Source organism: Corylus avellana, chromosome 10, assembly GCF_965113065.1.
Source record: "Corylus avellana chromosome 10, dhCorAvel1.hap1.2, whole genome shotgun sequence".
In the NCBI taxonomy this organism is placed as follows: Eukaryota; Viridiplantae; Streptophyta; class Magnoliopsida; order Fagales; family Betulaceae; genus Corylus; species Corylus avellana.
This window is the reverse complement of record NC_142499.1, coordinates 13,949,192-13,967,161: the sequence shown is the minus strand read 5'-3', so window position 1 is coordinate 13,967,161 and position 17,970 is coordinate 13,949,192. Positions and strand designations below refer to the sequence as shown.

Here is a 17,970-nt window from a genome sequence, read left to right as displayed (position 1 = left end):
GGGCGTTCGAAGGAAAGGCGGCTTTGTAAGAGATATTGGCACGTTTCTTTGCCAGGGCATCACCCAATACAAAAATTCCACCCTGGCCATAATCATCATCTACAAAGATGGCAATCACCTCCCTCCAATTACAATATTCAACCAAATTAGCTACTGCATACATTTGGAAATAATCACTCTATGTAGCACAGACAAAATATGGGTATTGCAGTGTAGAAAGAGTCAAAATGAAAAACATAAGAACCCCCAAAAACCTAAAGAATCAAAATGAAAAACCTCGGTTGAACACAAAACATAACCCACAAAAATACAATGATGCAAAATCACTAAGCAAAACCTAGATGAGAGAACCATAAAACCTAAAGAATCAAAATTAAAAAAAAAAAAAAAAAAAGACCTCTGGTGTGGGCGTCGTTCGATGGATGGAGGCGAGCAAACCGCATGAGGTTGAGATGGCTAGCGTTTGGCGGAAATGGGTGGTGGTCGGAGGCACTGCTTGGTCGTGGCTCGCGCTGTTGGGTGGAAGAGGGTGGAGGGAAGAGTTTTGGGGGTTTGGGAGAAACAGACAAACCTGTGATACGCACAAGGTATTTGTGCTCATAACAAGACCCAAACCCAAATCAAAGATCTCTCTGCAGGAAGTACACTCGTTCAACTCAAAAATGAAAAAAAATACCTCCTAAAACTAGAGTTGGTGACTTGCTGGTTTTTGGATGGTGGGCGATGGTGGGCGACGCCAGTCGTTGTGGCGGGTGGAGGTCAGTCGGATTTCGAGCTGGTGACGTTCGGTGGTTTTGGATGGTCGGCTTAACCGGTGGTGGCATGGGTGGCTTTCAGTGGCGGCAGTGCTTGGAGGTTGGCAGGGGCGGAAGATGAGGGAAGGAAGGGAGCAGCATGGGAGAGGAAGAGAGGGAAACGTTTTGAGGGATTTGGGAGAAGAAATGAAAATTTGAAATCTTAACCTGCACGTGTGATTGTTTTTTTTTTAATAAAGTTGATAACTATGGTTGAGTTAACCATGCCAGCTCAGCAAGGTGCGGACATATTGCTGATAGAATGCTCCTCCGTAGCATTACTCGCTTTATATTGTACTAGGGAGTTTTAAAAGTATTTTTACTATTTAAAAAAAGTAAGCTAAATAAAAAGCTGGCTTATTTAATACAAAAAAATATTTATTTATTTATTTTTGACTTTTTTCACTTTAAAAATAGTCAAAATGTATTTTTAAAAAAAACTTAAAAATGAATTTCTTTTTTTCTCTAATTTTTTTTTTAACTTAAAAACTATATTTTTACCACAATTCCAAACAAGTTAGAAGTCCATCAACATGAACTATGAATAAATGGCGCGAATTGCAAGCGTTTCTTTAAGTTTAATTGAGCCATAATGTGATTCAGTCCCAACAAAATATCAATAAGAATTAAAATAATTTACACAAATCAAACATTCAAATTCTCATTACAAAATTTTAACTTATTTTAAAATGTGACTGTTAAAGAAAAAAAAAGAAAAAAAAAAAGAAAAAGAAAGAACGAAAGAAAGAAGGTCATTGTTCAAATCACATTTATTTTACTGTCAGGTGCATTATTCCCATGCTGGTCACGTGACACAGACGACGTACAGTCACGCTCGCTTTGCCTTACAGTACTCTGAAATTTCTTAACTGAAAATTGAGACGCACGTTAATAATTGGAGCTCTCTGTAATGGAAATGCTAAAACCCTAACCCTAAACCCCTCACAAACCCTAACCAATATCAAAAGATTTCTACGATCGCCATGAACCAACACCCCCGCAACCACGATGACGCAATGAACGTCGACGAAGGCCAATCCGAGAAGGCCCAAACCCTACATGCCCTGACTACAGGCTCGCTAGCTTCGTCGGTGTCTAACCTCTCCGGTTCCTCCCGCGGCTTACCCTCCGGTAAGGACTTTCACTTCTTCAACAACTTCGATGAGTTCAAGGCCCCGATCCAAGAAATCTCCAAGAAATCGCAGTCGATGCTTGAGGCGATAGGCTCCTCGACGGCGGGTGTTTGGGGGGGCAAAGAAATGGCATTCCCTGCCCATGGCGACATTGATGACGCGCACGACTGGCTGGTGAACGTGAACGACGAACTATTGGAGCGGTTCCACGTTTCGGCCGATGAGTTCCAGAGGGTTAGAAAGAAGGAAGAAGAGACCGGCCAGGCCATAACGGACGCGGATGACGGGTTTCAGTTGGTGTACGGGAAGAAGAAGAAAGGGGTGAGACATGGCTCGGCGAGCCATGGCTCGCCGGAGGCAAGTGTGGTGACGGGGGTGAAGGTTGCGATCAAGGATAAGAAGACAACGGGGCCGAAGCAGAAGGTGCCGTTTCATATTCCATCCATACGGAAGCCGCAGGACGAGTTCAATATTCTTGTGAATAATTCGAACCAGCAATTTGAGCACGTTTGGTTGCAGACGAGTGAGGATGGGCTGAGGTTTATTCATCCCCTGGTTAGTGGTTTCTAATTTTGATTTTGTGGAATTTGATCAATAACTGTTGGGTGTAGTTCGTAAATTATTGCGTATGGGAATCCACTAAAGATGTTCTTTTGATTAGGATGGTGGATGAAATGAGTGATTGTGTTGGGGTACTTTGGTATATGAGAGGCAATTCATGGTTTCGCTTATGTGATATGCTGTAATGGTTTGCATTGCGACAAGGTTTCATTCTTGAAACCGTGGTGTTGATAAGTTGATTGCCAATAAAATTGGATGGTGAAGTAAAGTTTCACAAATGTAGGGGTGACTTGCATCTAGGATTTCTTTTTACATAACTTAAAAATAAATTGGGCAAGTTGTTCTTGAATTAGGAGACAGCCTATGATCTTGATCTTTCAAACCTTTGGTACCTTTTTTTTTCTCTTTTATATCTTAATTTTGGGATTTAGTAATTAAAAACCAGAATACTATCTTAAGTTTGAGTTTTAGTAAATTTATTTTTTGGAAAAACTTCACTTACCACCTTTGATCTTTCATCATTTTTGCAATTATACTTTTAAACTTTAAAAAGTGTCAAAATTGGGGTTATCATCTTTAAGAAGTTTGCAATGTCAACCCTCCCGTCAAACGGTTTGATGAGTGAAATTCCCAAAACCCCCACCCAATACAGCCCAAGAGGCTCATTAGAACACCACCCGCCCACAAATTGCCAAATGTAGAGTCCACCATAACTCTCCACTATGCCTCTCTCTCATGCACATAGTGCCAAAACCATTTTTTCAAAAGAGCACGATTGAACTTCAACAAGTTCTTACCCCCCCAACCCTTCATTAGAGATCGGAGAACATACCCTGGGCCAACTTATCAAGTGAAATTTGAATTCTTCACCTAGTCTGCCCCATAAAGAAATCTCGATGAAGCTTCTATATGCGGTTGGCAGCACCTGCAAGGTGAGGGACGAAGGACATGAAATATGTAGGCAAATTGGATGGTGTGCTTTTTTATAGGGGTAAACTACCACTCTTAGATGCATACACATAAAGGATATAATGATTCAAAACTGCATTAAATAATTATTCTTGTCACCTTGTTTTTTTTTTGGTCTTTCTACATGGATTTCGTTTTGTTGGGTCATGGGTTTGATAAGCATGATTAGGCTATATGTCCTAATTGACGCATTACTAAGATGGACAGAAATTTCCTCCAAACCGGTATGGAGGAAATATCCTTCAACCTATGTAAAATAGTGCCAAATGTCTATAAATATTTAAAAGACACTTTAAATTCTTAACCTCATTAATAGTAGTTTACTAAATTAGACTAAATTTAATGTGTCTTTTAAATATTTAAAGACACTTGGCACCATTTTACATGGGTTGGAGGATATTTCCTTCATATTGGTTTGGAGAAAATTTCTGTCTTTACTAAATAGTGTGTTTTAAGGAACATGCTTTTTTGACATATATGCATGTTGATTATATGAGAATAATAGTTAAGTGATTGAAAAAAAAAAAAAATAAAAAAAATAGTTAAGTGATTGAAATGATTATTTCCTATTAACTTAAGCTTTTGGCATAAGTATTAGAGGAGGTGGTTTGAGTTAAAAAACCTGACTCCACTCTACTCTAAATTCTACATGTTAGGCTCCCCTCATTGAGGAGTCTGGCCCATATTCAGAGGAGTGTTAGGATTGTTGTTAAGTAATTAAATGCAGTGTTTTCCATGAGCTTAAGGTTTGGTTTGTTTTTGTTTGTTTTTTGTTTTTTTTTTTTCTTGATAAGTAATTTAATTCCATTAAATTACGTATATAAAAAAAAGTGGATTGGCAATTATGTTTTATCTTTCAGTTTCATTTAACTTCAGTTATTTAGATTTTCTAATCTTTTATTTTATTGTTTCCGTGTATAATCTATTCGTAATATTGGCAAAATTAGAAATATTGTGCTGTTAATATGGTTTCTCATTCACACAGGAGAAGCTTTTGGTTTTGGATTTTGTTGATAAAGATATTGGGAATGTGGATCCTATAAAACCTCCCTCGATAGAGTCAACCCCATTCAAGCTTGTGGAGGAAGTGAAAGATTTGAAAGAGTTGGCTGCTAAATTGCGTGGTGTAAATGAATTTGCGGTAAATTTGACTACGAGATTTGTGTTATGTCGACAAGTGGTAGCTGACATGCTTATTTGTGCTTTTAAAGATATTTGGTCGTTTTTGCTAGACTTGAATTAAATCTTTTGATTTCAGTGTTGAATAGAAAGTTTCTCATGTGCAATAACAATCATTCACAAAAGATTAGAACTTGAAGTGTTTACTTCTATAATTCTATTACCAAGGCATAGAGTGCAAAATGAGTCGTTTCCCGAGTCAATCTCAGTTTTATGTATGTTGAACTGGTAAACTCACCGAACCCCATATACACCTATATTTGCAAATCGGGAGTCCTCATAGTTGGCTGTGTGCAACTACTAAAATAGCCTTTGACGTAAATTTTTCTTTCATAATATCATGAAGGCAAGAATTTGGATTGCATTGCGACAATCTTGTTTGTGCAAAGTTGACAAGTGGATTCAGTTAGGCTGAAGATTTTATGTAGTATAGAACTGCACTCTAAACTTCTGGTGAACTAGATTTTGACATGTTGCACTTGTTTATACGTAAAAATGGCTGAGTCTTAGTTACAGTGCTTATGTACTTTTGCAATTGGTATCAATTGGCAAACCAGTTATCTTATCTAAAATTTCAAACTAATTTTTATGAGCTTTGAATCTAACTCTGCTCGCTTCAGTACTGCTAATTGCTTGTCTCAATTACTTCTCCATTTTTTCCCTCCTGGAACTAGTGTCACTTCAAAACTAATGTGAGGCTGATATTGTACTGAGCAATTTCTAAAGTTGACCTTTTTAATGTTCTTGTTGAAATTTCTCCATTAGTTTTGATTGCAGGGATTTTTTTTTAATTTTTTTATCAATATGTTTTTCAGCTTTTGGAACTGTTGTTATAGTTTTCTTTTTGCCAATCTTTCTTTCAATATCTGTGCGTTGTCTACCCCTGAACTTAATCAAATTTTGCTAGGTTGATTTGGAACATAATCAATATCGATCTTTTCAAGGATTAACTTGCTTGATGCAAATATCTACTAGAACTGAAGATTTTGTTGTGGATACTCTAAAGCTTCGAATTCATATTGGACCATACCTAAGGGAAGTTTTTAAGGACCCTACCAAGAGAAAGGTTGATCTCTTGCATGCCTGCTTTTTTTGGTTTTGTTTCATATTTACTTCATTGTGTGATAATATATGTTATTAATTAGGTTATGCATGGAGCAGATCGAGATATTGTATGGCTTCAGCGGGACTTTGGCATTTATGTTTGCAATTTGTTTGACACTGGCCAGGTTTGCCTGAGTTTTTGGATGCTTGTTTTTTTTTTTCCTCCTTAAAAGGGGTTATCTTTTATACTTCCTATGTATGGGGGTGGCGCCCGCTTTGATAGAGATTGAATTTTTTATTGGAAAAAAAAATTCTGTAGGTAAATATTTTATATTACCATTGTTAAATTTATCAGTACATTTACCCAGCAGAAGCTGATATTCCCAAGTAGTTTTGCTCTACATGTACAACATTGGTTGTAAGATCATACCAAATTTTATGCAATGCACTTACTTTTTGTGCCTCAAGATAAATCTATCAGCAATGAATTAAGTGATGGGTTTGGTTATGGGTTTTGGGTGTTCAAGAACGATTATGTAACTTCTTTTGCTTTATTTGGAGAAAACAATTTAACTTTTCACTCTACTCTTTTAGGTAGAAATACTCGAATTCTTTTACTTGCTATTTCATGGAGTTGGAGGGATGGAGTGTCAGTTTCTTCTCTTTGGAAGGAACATACACGTTTACTTGGGTTCTCTCTTTGTTTCCAAGGATGTTGGATTTGATATAGTAATAGAACCGATGGCCAAGTCATATATATATATATAAAGAAAGTATGACCATATGACCAACTGATAATAATGGAGAAGCTTTCCTTGTTGGAATATCCGCCTTTTCTCTATAGAGGCTTATGAATCTACCCACTTTTATTCACATATTTGCATATCTACACAGTGTAAAACAACCACAACAATTTTTCCTTGCTTGTTTCTTGACACATAGCAGTGTGAAAATAAAATTACATTATTTGAAAATTGATTGAATAGAGAATTTTGTGTTCTGGGGGATGGTTTAGGCCATCTTATTGATATAACCAACCCCAAATCTATATCTTTCACTTTTCAAGATAACCGACTGATGTATAGAGTTTTTTAGGATCTTGATAAATCTTTTTCATGTGAGCATTTGGGGCCAATGGTCTTGCAATTCCAAATTTTGATGTTCAATAGAGTTGATGTGTGTGCTCCATACAGAGTTCTCCAGCGTGGAGTTCATTGAATGGTGTGTTATTTGCTCATTATAAAATTTTAACAAGATGGCCTATTCCACTATTGGTTTGTTAATGTGAGTGTGGAGTTCATCTAGAGAAGGTTGGTGTTCTAAAAGTGGTAGCAGGGTCCTTTGGACTGGGAGTGTGGAAATATATTAGGAGGGGTTACATCATACAATCCATAAAAGCAATAGTTCCTAGAACTCTGATCGACGTCTTCTTTATTCTGTAATCATAGACAAACTATTACATTTCCGTTTACATTTATAGATGTCTAATGCCCAACCCTAATGGACTTTGACTCTTTGAACTTCAACTATTGAAGTGCAAACCAAAATAACTCGTGAAATCTTTCAGTAAAACCCAATACCATTAAGTTAAAATACAAAATAAGGCCCTACCAGACTTGAACTAAATTGTAGCTCCCAAGTATACTCCATACCATCTAGCATGTGCCAAAAGTTTGAGCCTTCGAAGCATCTTTTCCACGCCTTTTGTAAACTCTATAAGAGTGCTGTACTTGGCTTCATCAGTTTGACGTTGAAATAATTGATGGATGACAATATACCAATTTAGCACTCAAACGTTAGATGTGTGCATTCTTTGTATTTGTGGCTGCTAGTAGAAGACAAATTGCCAGTGTGTTTTGGCTCCCATCTTAGATGGACATGGTAAATCCCAAAGATTTTGTATTTGGTTCAAAACTATATTTTAATCTTTCTTCCACATGATAAGAAGGTTGGATTGGAGATAGTCTTGATATTATGACTTATTTAAATGGAAAGATTTAAGATGAGATATTTCTGTTTGGGCCTCTGCTAATGTGTTTGTTGTCATTGGCCTGTATATTTTTAGTATTGTAGTGGAGCAACGCTGATTACATTTATTTATTTTTGTTTATTGTTATGCATGTATCTATTGGTTCTTGAATACACAAACTCATTCTAACTTGTTCATAAGGGGAGAGGAAGTGCTATTTCAGGTAGAGTTCATTGGCATACGGTTCCGATTCTTGTTTTATTATGTTGATACCCATGGGTTTGATTTGCAACTTACATTAAAACATACGTTCACGTGTTTACCAAAGTTTATGAGAATTTATATTGTTCCTTCTAAAGAAGATTAGGTAGTTGTCTTTTCACTTAATTGGTAATAGTAGGCTGAACAAAGGGGTAGCCTTTCCATATTTGCCAATGGGTCCTGCTTATTAAAAGGGAAGAGGTGCCACTTGGTTATTAGGTCCAATGGTAAATGAGAAAGTTGTTCTTTCTATAAAGATACTTGGCACGATTCTTTAGGTTGCTTTTCAATCCTCCTTTCCCTTCACCTCAAAATGCCCCCTTCCTCTTTTGCAATGTATTCATGACTGTTTTATGTTTTTTCTTATACTTTAAAGCGAATGTGCATTTTCTTTCTAATCTTCAGGCCTCAAAGGTGTTAAAACTAGAGAGAAATAGCTTGGAGTTTCTTTTGCATCACTTTTGTGGAGTTACCGCTAACAAAGAGTACGTCTTTTTAGTTAATTTCCCTATTCCCTTTATCGGTTGCAGGTTATGGTTTGACTTATTCTTCTTCCATAAACTGTAAGGTTGACCAGTCAACTCCTTGCAGATACCAGAATGCAGATTGGAGATTACGCCCTCTTCCTGAGGAGATGCTCAGGTACAGTTGAAAGTAGTAGTTGTCACATGTATTTCTTGCTTGCAATTCTTCTCATTGTTGCCCCTTTTTTTTTGGGGGTAATTCTAATTTCATTTATTCTTTTTTCCCTTAACAATAGATTTAATAATTCAGTAACCAAAAGGTGAACTAGTACTTCTGGCGGGTTCAGCTCCTCTCTGTTACATGCATTTAGTTGCACCCACTAATCATCACTTGGCATATGAGATCACATCCATAGGTAGTTTGAATAGGGAAATATGTAAGCCGCGGGTAACTTTATGAGGAGTACATCAATTTATAAATCTCACTCCTGAAACTGAGACAGTCCTCACTTTAGATTGTATAAAGTCACAGAAAGAGGATGTTACCATAGAAGTAATGCGCAATATCAGTGAAATCTGTTTGGGAGGTAGTTTCAATTGATTGCAGCTGAACTCATTGGAGGATTTGCACCAGAGAGTACTTTAAATATGCAACTATGAAAAAAGTACTGACTTCCAGTAGCATCATAAATCAATTTTTGTTTATTCAGTTTGAATGTTTTATAAGTGGGTGTCAGTTTTAATTTATGTTTAAGGTGTTGCATGCTCATTATTGCTTGTTTACTTTTTCTCACTAATGATGGAGGTTATTTAAGTTCCATCATCTAATTATGTTTCTTTTGATTACAGATATGCCAGAGAAGATACACACTATTTATTGCATATGTATGATTTAATGAGAATCAAGTTGTTTTCAATGCCCAAGGAATCTGAAAATTTTGATGCTCCTCTAGTTGAGGTATAATCCTCATGCACCATTAGTATCTTCTAGATATTTTGTGGAATTATACGAGTATGTGTCCCTTTATGATGTTTATATTGTTTGTGCATTAATGTGACAAACTTCAGAAGCCTTTGTCTTTTGATAATTTATTTTAGTTTCTACTTATGGTTTCATATTGCATGAGTTTAATTTTATCTGGTCTGAAGTGCTCATCATTCCCGTTGTATTTAAAGTGCTTTGTACACTAGGAGCGTATATCAACTGCCTACTGCTTGATGCATTGTGAATTGGGGGTGCTTTTTGTAGTTAAAAACTGTTTAATCCCTGAGACATATATATATAAGCTATGAAACTGTATAGTTCTTGCTTCTACTGGTCATCGATGTGGACCCCGCAACATAGATCTTGAAATTGATGAAATTGCGAAGGTGCACACATATCAACATAAATCAACCTTTAGTAGCTGCATCAAGAGCTGACGGGTCAATGTGCATAACTTGGACATTTGACTGTTCTCAGTTCTTGATGATAGTACAATTTTGAATTGGTTGCAATGGTTTTGGATGGATGAATTTCATTTATTATAAGAGATTCTAGTGTGGCGATTCAGTGTACATTATGGGATATCCACCAAAAGTCCAGAATTTTTTTGCTTTTGTTGAGTTATTCTATATCATTTCACCTATCAAAAAAAGAAGTTATTCTATATATTTTCATCTTGATATTTACATGAAGCAATGGTCACTTCTCATAATAAATTTTTCTATTTTGAAAGTTGAGTTTTGGCTCCAGCCATAGGTAGGGGTGTCAACCCGGTCCGGTTTCCCGGTTTTTGGCCAAAACTGGGAACTGTAACCGGGGTACCCCGGTTCTCGGTTTTGAGAAACCGTTACCGGCCAGTTCCAGTTTTACCTGGTCCGGTAACCGGTTTTTTAAGAAAATTGTTTTTTGGGCTTATTTTAGGTATTGGGCCTAAAATAAGCCCATTTTTTTTTTTTTTTTTTTTCATAAGTTGGCTCATTTTTTTAAAAAATCTATTAGTCTTTTTATCTAAATTAAAGGAGTTTTGTTGTGATTGTTCCAAATAATTATTACAACAATAAATATATATGTATATAAATATTCAAACAATATATTTCTTTGTTTTCTATTTTTCCTACTCTCCAAATTGACTGTCTAAAAATTTCAACTTAGCATATATATATATATATATATATATATATATAATAATATATAAATATTATTAAATAAAATGGAAACCCGGTTTCCGGTTTCCCGGTAATAACCGGAACCGGGGTACTCGGTTTTTGGATTTTTCAAACTGGAACCAGGTCCCCGGTTTCCTGTTTCCCGGTTCCGGTTCCGGTTCTGGTTCTAGTTTTCCGGTAATTTTTGACACCCCTAGCCATAGGGGTAATCTATTTATCTCTTCTTTCCCTGTTATATTTATATCTTTCTTGTAATTTCATTGCAGGATCCACCAATCTCCTTCTCTGTAGGTTTCTGTCATCTTTTAAATGTTTGACTCAAATAAGAATTTCAGTGCATTAGAGTTTGATGTGGCCTTTAAGAGCAATCCTGAATTTTGTTTTTTAAACTAATTAAAATTCATTATAATGAAAAATGGTGCACCCAAGCATACATGAAGTATATAAGAAAAATACCTAACTAAAAAAAGAAAACAGATAAAAAAAGTCATGAAAACTAAAAATATGAAAACAATCATAGGCAACAATCTAGTGGTATAGGGTGTTGAAGAAGACCTTTAATTTCACCATCGTCCTCTCATTGAAGGAATAATTTGTGGTGTGTGGGGACGAGTGCTCAAAGCAACTTTTCCGAAGTTGTTTAATATTGTGCGTTGTGAGGAGATGTGGGTGGCAGACCGTATGTAGTTCATTAATGGAAATCTTTAGTGGGATATATCTTTCACCAGACTAGTATAGGATTGGGAGGTGGACTTGGTCACTTTTTTTTCAATCTTTTGTATTCCATCAGATTGAGACAAGGTGATGAGGATCATTTAGTGCATCAGATGAGCCTTAAATGTCTCACTTAGTTTAGTAGTACATGAATAACACTACATTTTTTTCCCATCTGGAATAAAGTCCGAACTAAATTGTGTATTCTATTTTATAATATTTAGAATTTAATGAATTGATGTTAGTTGTTTCCTAACATGCACGGACTAACATAAAATTGTATGTACAATTATTGGACAATTGTCCAAATCATGAACTTTGCCTTTATAAAGATTCTGACCAGCAAGGTATGAAAGTCTGGGTGTTTTAGGTCCTTAGTGGGATCTCTGGAGACAGTTGGGTTTGTTGGGAGCCATTTGGTTGCATGGGATTTGTGGCTTTGGGTGAGTGTGGGCGTGGGTGCGTATGTGCATGCAACTTGCTGCCTGACTGCCTTCTCCCTTGCGTTTGGGGATTTTTAGGAACTTTGTGGACCAGTCTTTCACTTGCAATTGTAACTGCTAACATTGTGAAGGTTGCTTATGCTTTGGGCCAACAGCAAGAACAAGTTTTAATGTGAAATTGTTCAAATTTCTTGCCCATTTGAAATCATATGAACACATATTCCAATTCTATTAGTTGCTAATCCTGCAAATTTGAGGACAATTTTTCTTTCCTACCAAGTAAGATATGTAAATGTGTGGTTTGATAAAGAGCTTGAGGAAAGTGGCGTTATCATTGTCTTTCTTGTGTTATGCTTGTGTAAATTTCTATAACTTTACTATGTTCACTTAAGTGTCTTATTGCTGACAGGTCTACAAGCGCAGTTATGATGTATGCATGCAGCTGTACGAAAAAGAGCTTTTGACTGAAAATTCGTATCTATATATATATGGGTCAGTTTCTTAGTTTAAAATTCCATTTAATTACATGAACTTTCTATTAATGTATAGCGATTTAGGTTGAATTTTCTTTGAGTTTGCAGATGGGCGTCAGTCCACTCTTTGTTTGGCTCTTTGACATCTTTCTTTTATTACCTTTAGATTTTGAATTGTAATTTATCTTTTCATGCGGTAATCTCATTTGTATACTTCTTACCTACTTGGGTTATGACCCTTTTTGGCAAACCTGCACGTATTACTTAAAAAAGAAAAGCCTAGTAGTTATGCTTGTTTTTTTGCTCTTTCCCCGCCTCTTCCAAAAAAAAGCCCTATTTCACAATACTTTTTCTTTTGGCAGGGTCTAGTTCTCTCTTAACAAGAAGTTATCAGTAAACATTTATTTTTTCTTTTGATGCAGGTTGCAGGCTGCTGCTCTCGATGCTCAGCAGCTAGCTGTTGTTGCGGTAAGTCGCTTCTCATTTTCCTGTGCTTTCTCTTTTATTATTGAGATTAATAGTGCATCAGGGAGATTTATTACAGAAGATCTTTTATTTGCGTATACAATAATATGATTGTTAGAAATGTAGAAGCCTTGGAATTTACCAATCATCATACAAGTCTGTCACAAATACATAGATGATTTATATTATAGATGAACTATTTTCATTCATAGTGATCAACTGACTTATCAAAAAAATTCAGTGATCAACTGATAATCTGCAGTTGCTTTCTACAATGTAATGGGGTTTAGTTATCTGGTTTCTCTCTTACGTTCATACTCAAATGAGTTGCAGGGGCTTTGTGAGTGGCGAGATGTTGTTGCTCGTGCAGAGGATGAGAGTACTGGTTATGTATTGCCAAACAAAGTTGTTCTTGAAATTGGTATTGGGAAACTGGAGCAAATATTAATCAGCTTTAATTAATTAAATTTTGTTTTCAAATAGTGTATCCATATGTTATACCTGTTTGAATAATTTTATTTTCTGTTGTAAAAGCCAAGCACAAGCCTGACTCTACTAGCAAGCTACGTCGACTGGTAAAGTCAAAGCACCCTTATGTTGAGCGCAATCTTGCTTCTGTTGTTAGCATCATTAGGCATTCTCTGCAAAATGCTGCTGCATTTGAAGCTGTTGCTGAACATCTGAAGGTGGGCCACATTGAAATGGTAAGGCCCATGTGGGGTTTGATGATAGAGTGAAAATTGAAATTGCTGCATAAATTGTGAACGATTGTTTGATCATATCATAAAGTAGTCTTAAGATGAGTCATTATCTACAAAGGTAAAGTTCATACATAGAATTTAAAAGTTGGAAAGACTAACTTGGTAGGTAAAAGCATTCAGACATAAAAAGTGAAGACTACAAAATTTGATCTGTTGGAACAGGCTTTGCAACATTAACTGATTAAAGCATTAGTATGGAGCTACAGTTCATGATGTCATCATGTCTTGTCTGTTATCTACCAAAATAAATTCAAGTCAATAATTATGAGTAGGAATTCATTGGGATCATGTGGAATCTGATATCCATAGAATGCGGCCGTGAGTTCTACAAATGTATTAGTTAAAATAGAAATTGGAAGATATTGGTTGTTATCAATTGTTATGAAAGACTTGTTTAATTTATTATCTGTGGTCTAACTCAATCTATCATGCGTCCCTGAAATTTAATCCTTAAAGGTGCACTGGTTCTGTAGGTTTGCCAATGGGAAGGGGTTCAGATAGCTTTAATGCTGCCAAGTATAATTCTCTTCGTTAGAATGTCTGATCCTCTTAGGTTGAGAAAACTTATGCATACAAAAATATTCTATGGTCATGCTCAAACAATCAATTGTAAAGCTAGTGAGTCCATGAGGCTATGCGTTGAATTGGAGCAAGTGGAGAGGATATTGAGAGGTTGACTTGGTTGACCATTTGCCATAACTGTGACTGTCCTATTTATGAAGGGGGATAAACTATGATGAGACGCTGTTCCTTCAATTTTGATTTGTTCTCTCCTGTTTTTTACATATATTGGTGAAATTACATGAAAATTTAGTACATTCAATGTGTCAAGGATTCTTATACAAGTGGTAATAAAGTGAAAATGGGTAATGCCCATGAAAATTGATATTTTGACTGGGCTGTCCCATTATAGTGGAGAAATTGTGCTCTCAGATTTTTGAACTTTTTTTACTTTCACTGCACAATGTTAACTGGTATTCTTCTAAATAGCAGTATTTTTTTCATTATTCAGGCAGCGGAAGAAAATATTGTGGTTACTGACGGATCTGAAGTCTTCTCACCTGATACTTCTACAGAAGTTGAAGCTGCAAATGCTAGAAAAGAAAGCATTGATGGTAGCAATACGATAAATGGTCATATGTCTCTGCTTTTGCCTGCTTCTTCTGTGCTGAAAGCAGAGTCTTTGGAGCTTGGATGCAGTGCCTTTAAACTTGGCAGAGATGCACGAGGAGGCTCTCATAACGAGCATTCAGATAAAAATGGTAAACTAAATATTGATTCTGATAGTCATATTTTGGAGCTCCCTAGGGGAGACCTCACTACTTCTGGGCAGAGCAGAGACACAAATGATGATACCTTGGTGTTGCATTCAGCTAAGGTTGTGTAAAGTATGATTCCTTTTTATATTTATAATGCCGATTCTTATTGGTAGTGGTTTAGCCTAGAACTGATTACCTCTTCATTTATAGGCTACTGGAGCTACTGTTCAGATGCTAAAGAAGCCTAGCCGTGCTTTTGGGGCGCTGCTGGGAAGTTCAGCCCCAAAGAGAAAGTTTAATACTGATAAAAAGGTGGGTTGTATATATACTCACCTAGCTAATGCAGCATAGTCGTTCTTCTGGTTTGCCGACCTTTTTATTTTGTGAATTTCAATTTCTAGGGTAGTTAATACTTGAACCTGGCTTGCTATATTAAATATCCCAGAAAGAGATGGGATTTTTTCTTTTTAGTGGTTTTTTTTTTTAATTTTTTTTTTTTTGGAGGGGGGGGGGGGGGGGGGGGGGTGGGGAATGATTGTTGCTTACAATGTGAAATTCTCCTGTGCCTGTTTGCTGAGTGTCACTCATCCATATATTTAATTATTTAATATATTTGATGATGTATTGTGACATATTTGTGCAGTATTTGGTATTTCTGTCATTGGCTCCTTTCTTTCTAATTATTTAATGGCTGTAAGTTGAATTCATATGTTGTGCTTTTATGATTTTCTTGATTTCTCTTTTCCTAGTTAGGTGTTTTTCTTGTATACTTTCTGTTTACGCCTTTGCAGTTTTTAATGAATTTTCAATTACCTTATAAAAAAAAATTTGAATTCGTATGTTGTGATCGCTGTGCACGTCTTTGATAAATTGCTATGCTACCTGGATTTTGCGTTGTTTTTTCTTTTGAATAAAAATTATCTTTTTTCAGGAAGAGATGAAGTTGGAGCAAATCAGATCTTCAGTGAACTTTCCCTTCCACTCATTTCGGGGCACGAGTGAGCAGTCAAAACCAGTTATAGAAGTGCAAGATATGGCTGTGGAAATTTGTGATCCTCAAGGATCTGTTGCCATGCCGGCTTCCAGCTCTAAAACAGATGAAATTATATTGTTAGATGATAATTCAAAGGCAGAGGAGTCGATAGGTGGAAACTCAGAAGGTACAAATGACCAGAAGAACAATTTTGGGATGTCTGCTTTGGAGTTGGATAACAGAGATGAGGCTATGTCTCTCTCAGAACTGTCTTCGAGCTTCGAAAAATGCTTCGAATCAATTAATCAAAATGGAAAGGGCAGACAAGTTGACAAATCTCAAGAATCCGGCGTCTTGCAGGTGAAGCCATTTGATTATGAAGCAGCAAGGAAAGAGGTGAGATTTGGAGAAGATCCAGAGAAACGGTCGGCATCAGGAAGTGACAACAAAGGTTTAAAGAGGTTGGGTAATTCTGGGAATAAGAAAAAAGGTTCAGTTATAGGTGCAGTCGTCCAAAGAGAGGATGGGACAACAGAACTTCTTCCACAGGGCAGACGACGGCAAGCTTTTCCGGCGACAGGGAACCGTAGTTCAACGTTTCGCTGAGTATATGACTAGTCCTTGCATTGGTTTAAGGGTTGTATAACAGAAATGAAAACAATGTATGTTGTCTTTCCAAAGGAACCTCAAATGAATCAAATGATCTGGATGGTAGCTTGCACGAGTAGCGAAGCAGTGCCAAGCACCATTTGATTAACCAAGAAATTATTTATTCATTTATTTTCTTTTTTCTCTCTTTTTTCGGCCGGTTAGTTGTGTGAATTTACAGGTTAGGGTTTAGAACTATTCACGCTAAGCAAATGAAGACTGATCTGTTTTCTATTGGTGGGTCTTTTATTATGCAATAAATGTAGAGTAATTTTAAGTCTTCTTTGTATCACTCGTGTCCCGAAAAAAAATAAGGTGACTTTTAAAATAATAATTTGATTAAAATCACACGCCCAATGATGATTTACAAAGTTATATATATATATATATATATATATATATATATATATATATATATTGGACATGTCCACACAAGGGAAGGGGGAAGGGGAATTCGAACTAGTGACCTCCGTTTCATAAGGCGTGGTACACAGCTGATTGAGCTATCTCTTGAGGATAAAGTTACATAATTTTTGAAGGGATACAAGAGAAACTTATGGCTTTACGTATAAATTTAGGTCAAGGTAACAAAGTAAAGCTATGAAATGAATTCGATTTCCCGTAGGAATAAAAAAATGAACGTTTTTAGCACATAAATGTTTGAGTTGCCATGAGGCAAGATGTTTATCTAGGGTGCCAGACATAATTTTTTTTTTTTTGTAATCTTCGATGACTATTCGTAGATCTTTTCCTAAGAAAATGTGAGAGTAATGTATTCGGTGAATACATTACTCTCACATATTTTTATGTAAGAAAATATTGACACCAAATAAATAAAACATTTTTATTTGAATTTTAAATAAATGAAACATTTATTAATGGAAAAACCTAATAGATGAGTGACATTGCAAAAAATTAAAAGTTTGATATACTAAATTGAGAATTTTTGAGTTAAAAAAAAAAAAAAAAAAATTGAGAAATTTTGAACTTTGAAGGTTATTTGCAAAAGTGATTGAAGTTCAATGGCATTAAGAGAAGTTTCCTCAATAAATTTTAGAGTAAATATATTATAAGTCTCTTAGTCAATCAGCCAAAACTAAAAAATCCCTAGGTTTTTTTTTTATTTTATTTTTTTTATTTTTTTTTATTTTTTTTTAGACTTTTTACTCCCTTAGTTAATCGAAATGCCAAATAAATCTCCACTATTAAATTTTTGTAATGCCCGTTAGTCCCAATCAAAACACACCGTTTTATTGCGTTAGTATAATAATTTTTTACTAATTTAATTTAAAAATAAAATATTAAAAAAATAAAAAATAAAAAATTGAAGGGGTGGCCAGCGGTGGGGCTGCCACCACTAGCCACCCCCAATCCCTATGGGTGGCTTGTAGTCACCCCAGGGGTGGGCAAGGGGTGGTTTGCCCATCCCTAGTGGTGTGGTGGTGGCTTGCGGCCACCCCTAGGGAGTATAGGTTTTTTTCTCCAAATTGCCACTGGTATAGGCAAGGTGGGTTTTTCTTGAGCTTATGAGCTTTCTATGATATGGGTCTATCTGGTTTTCTTGAATAGTTGATTTTGACAGGTTGCTCTGATTTGAGGGCTTAGAGCATCTCCAGTAGATGATGGCTATTTTAGCCACTGAAAATCAACTTTTTTAGTTTAGTTACTAATTTTTCACAATGAATTCCAGTAAACTATCTATCTTACTA

At 36.0% G+C, this 17,970-nt stretch overlaps 1 protein-coding gene across 1 annotated transcript; it reads left to right on the top strand.

Annotated features, from left to right (window-relative positions):
- The first annotated feature begins 1,658 nt into the window (after positions 1 to 1,658).
- LOC132191518 (protein RRP6-like 2) lies at positions 1,659 to 16,405 on the top strand. The gene is made up of 14 exons (XM_059606584.2): positions 1,659 to 2,482; positions 4,443 to 4,598; positions 5,544 to 5,702; positions 5,782 to 5,865; positions 8,316 to 8,395; positions 8,502 to 8,552; positions 9,224 to 9,332; positions 12,092 to 12,174; positions 12,578 to 12,623; positions 12,954 to 13,041; positions 13,155 to 13,324; positions 14,394 to 14,759; positions 14,851 to 14,952; positions 15,572 to 16,405. The coding sequence occupies exons 1-14, from the start codon at positions 1,778 to 1,780 to the stop codon at positions 16,217 to 16,219; spliced, it is 2,847 nt and encodes a 948-aa protein (XP_059462567.2). The 5' UTR covers positions 1,659 to 1,777; the 3' UTR covers positions 16,220 to 16,405.
- Positions 16,406 to 17,970: the final 1,565 nt, after the last annotated feature.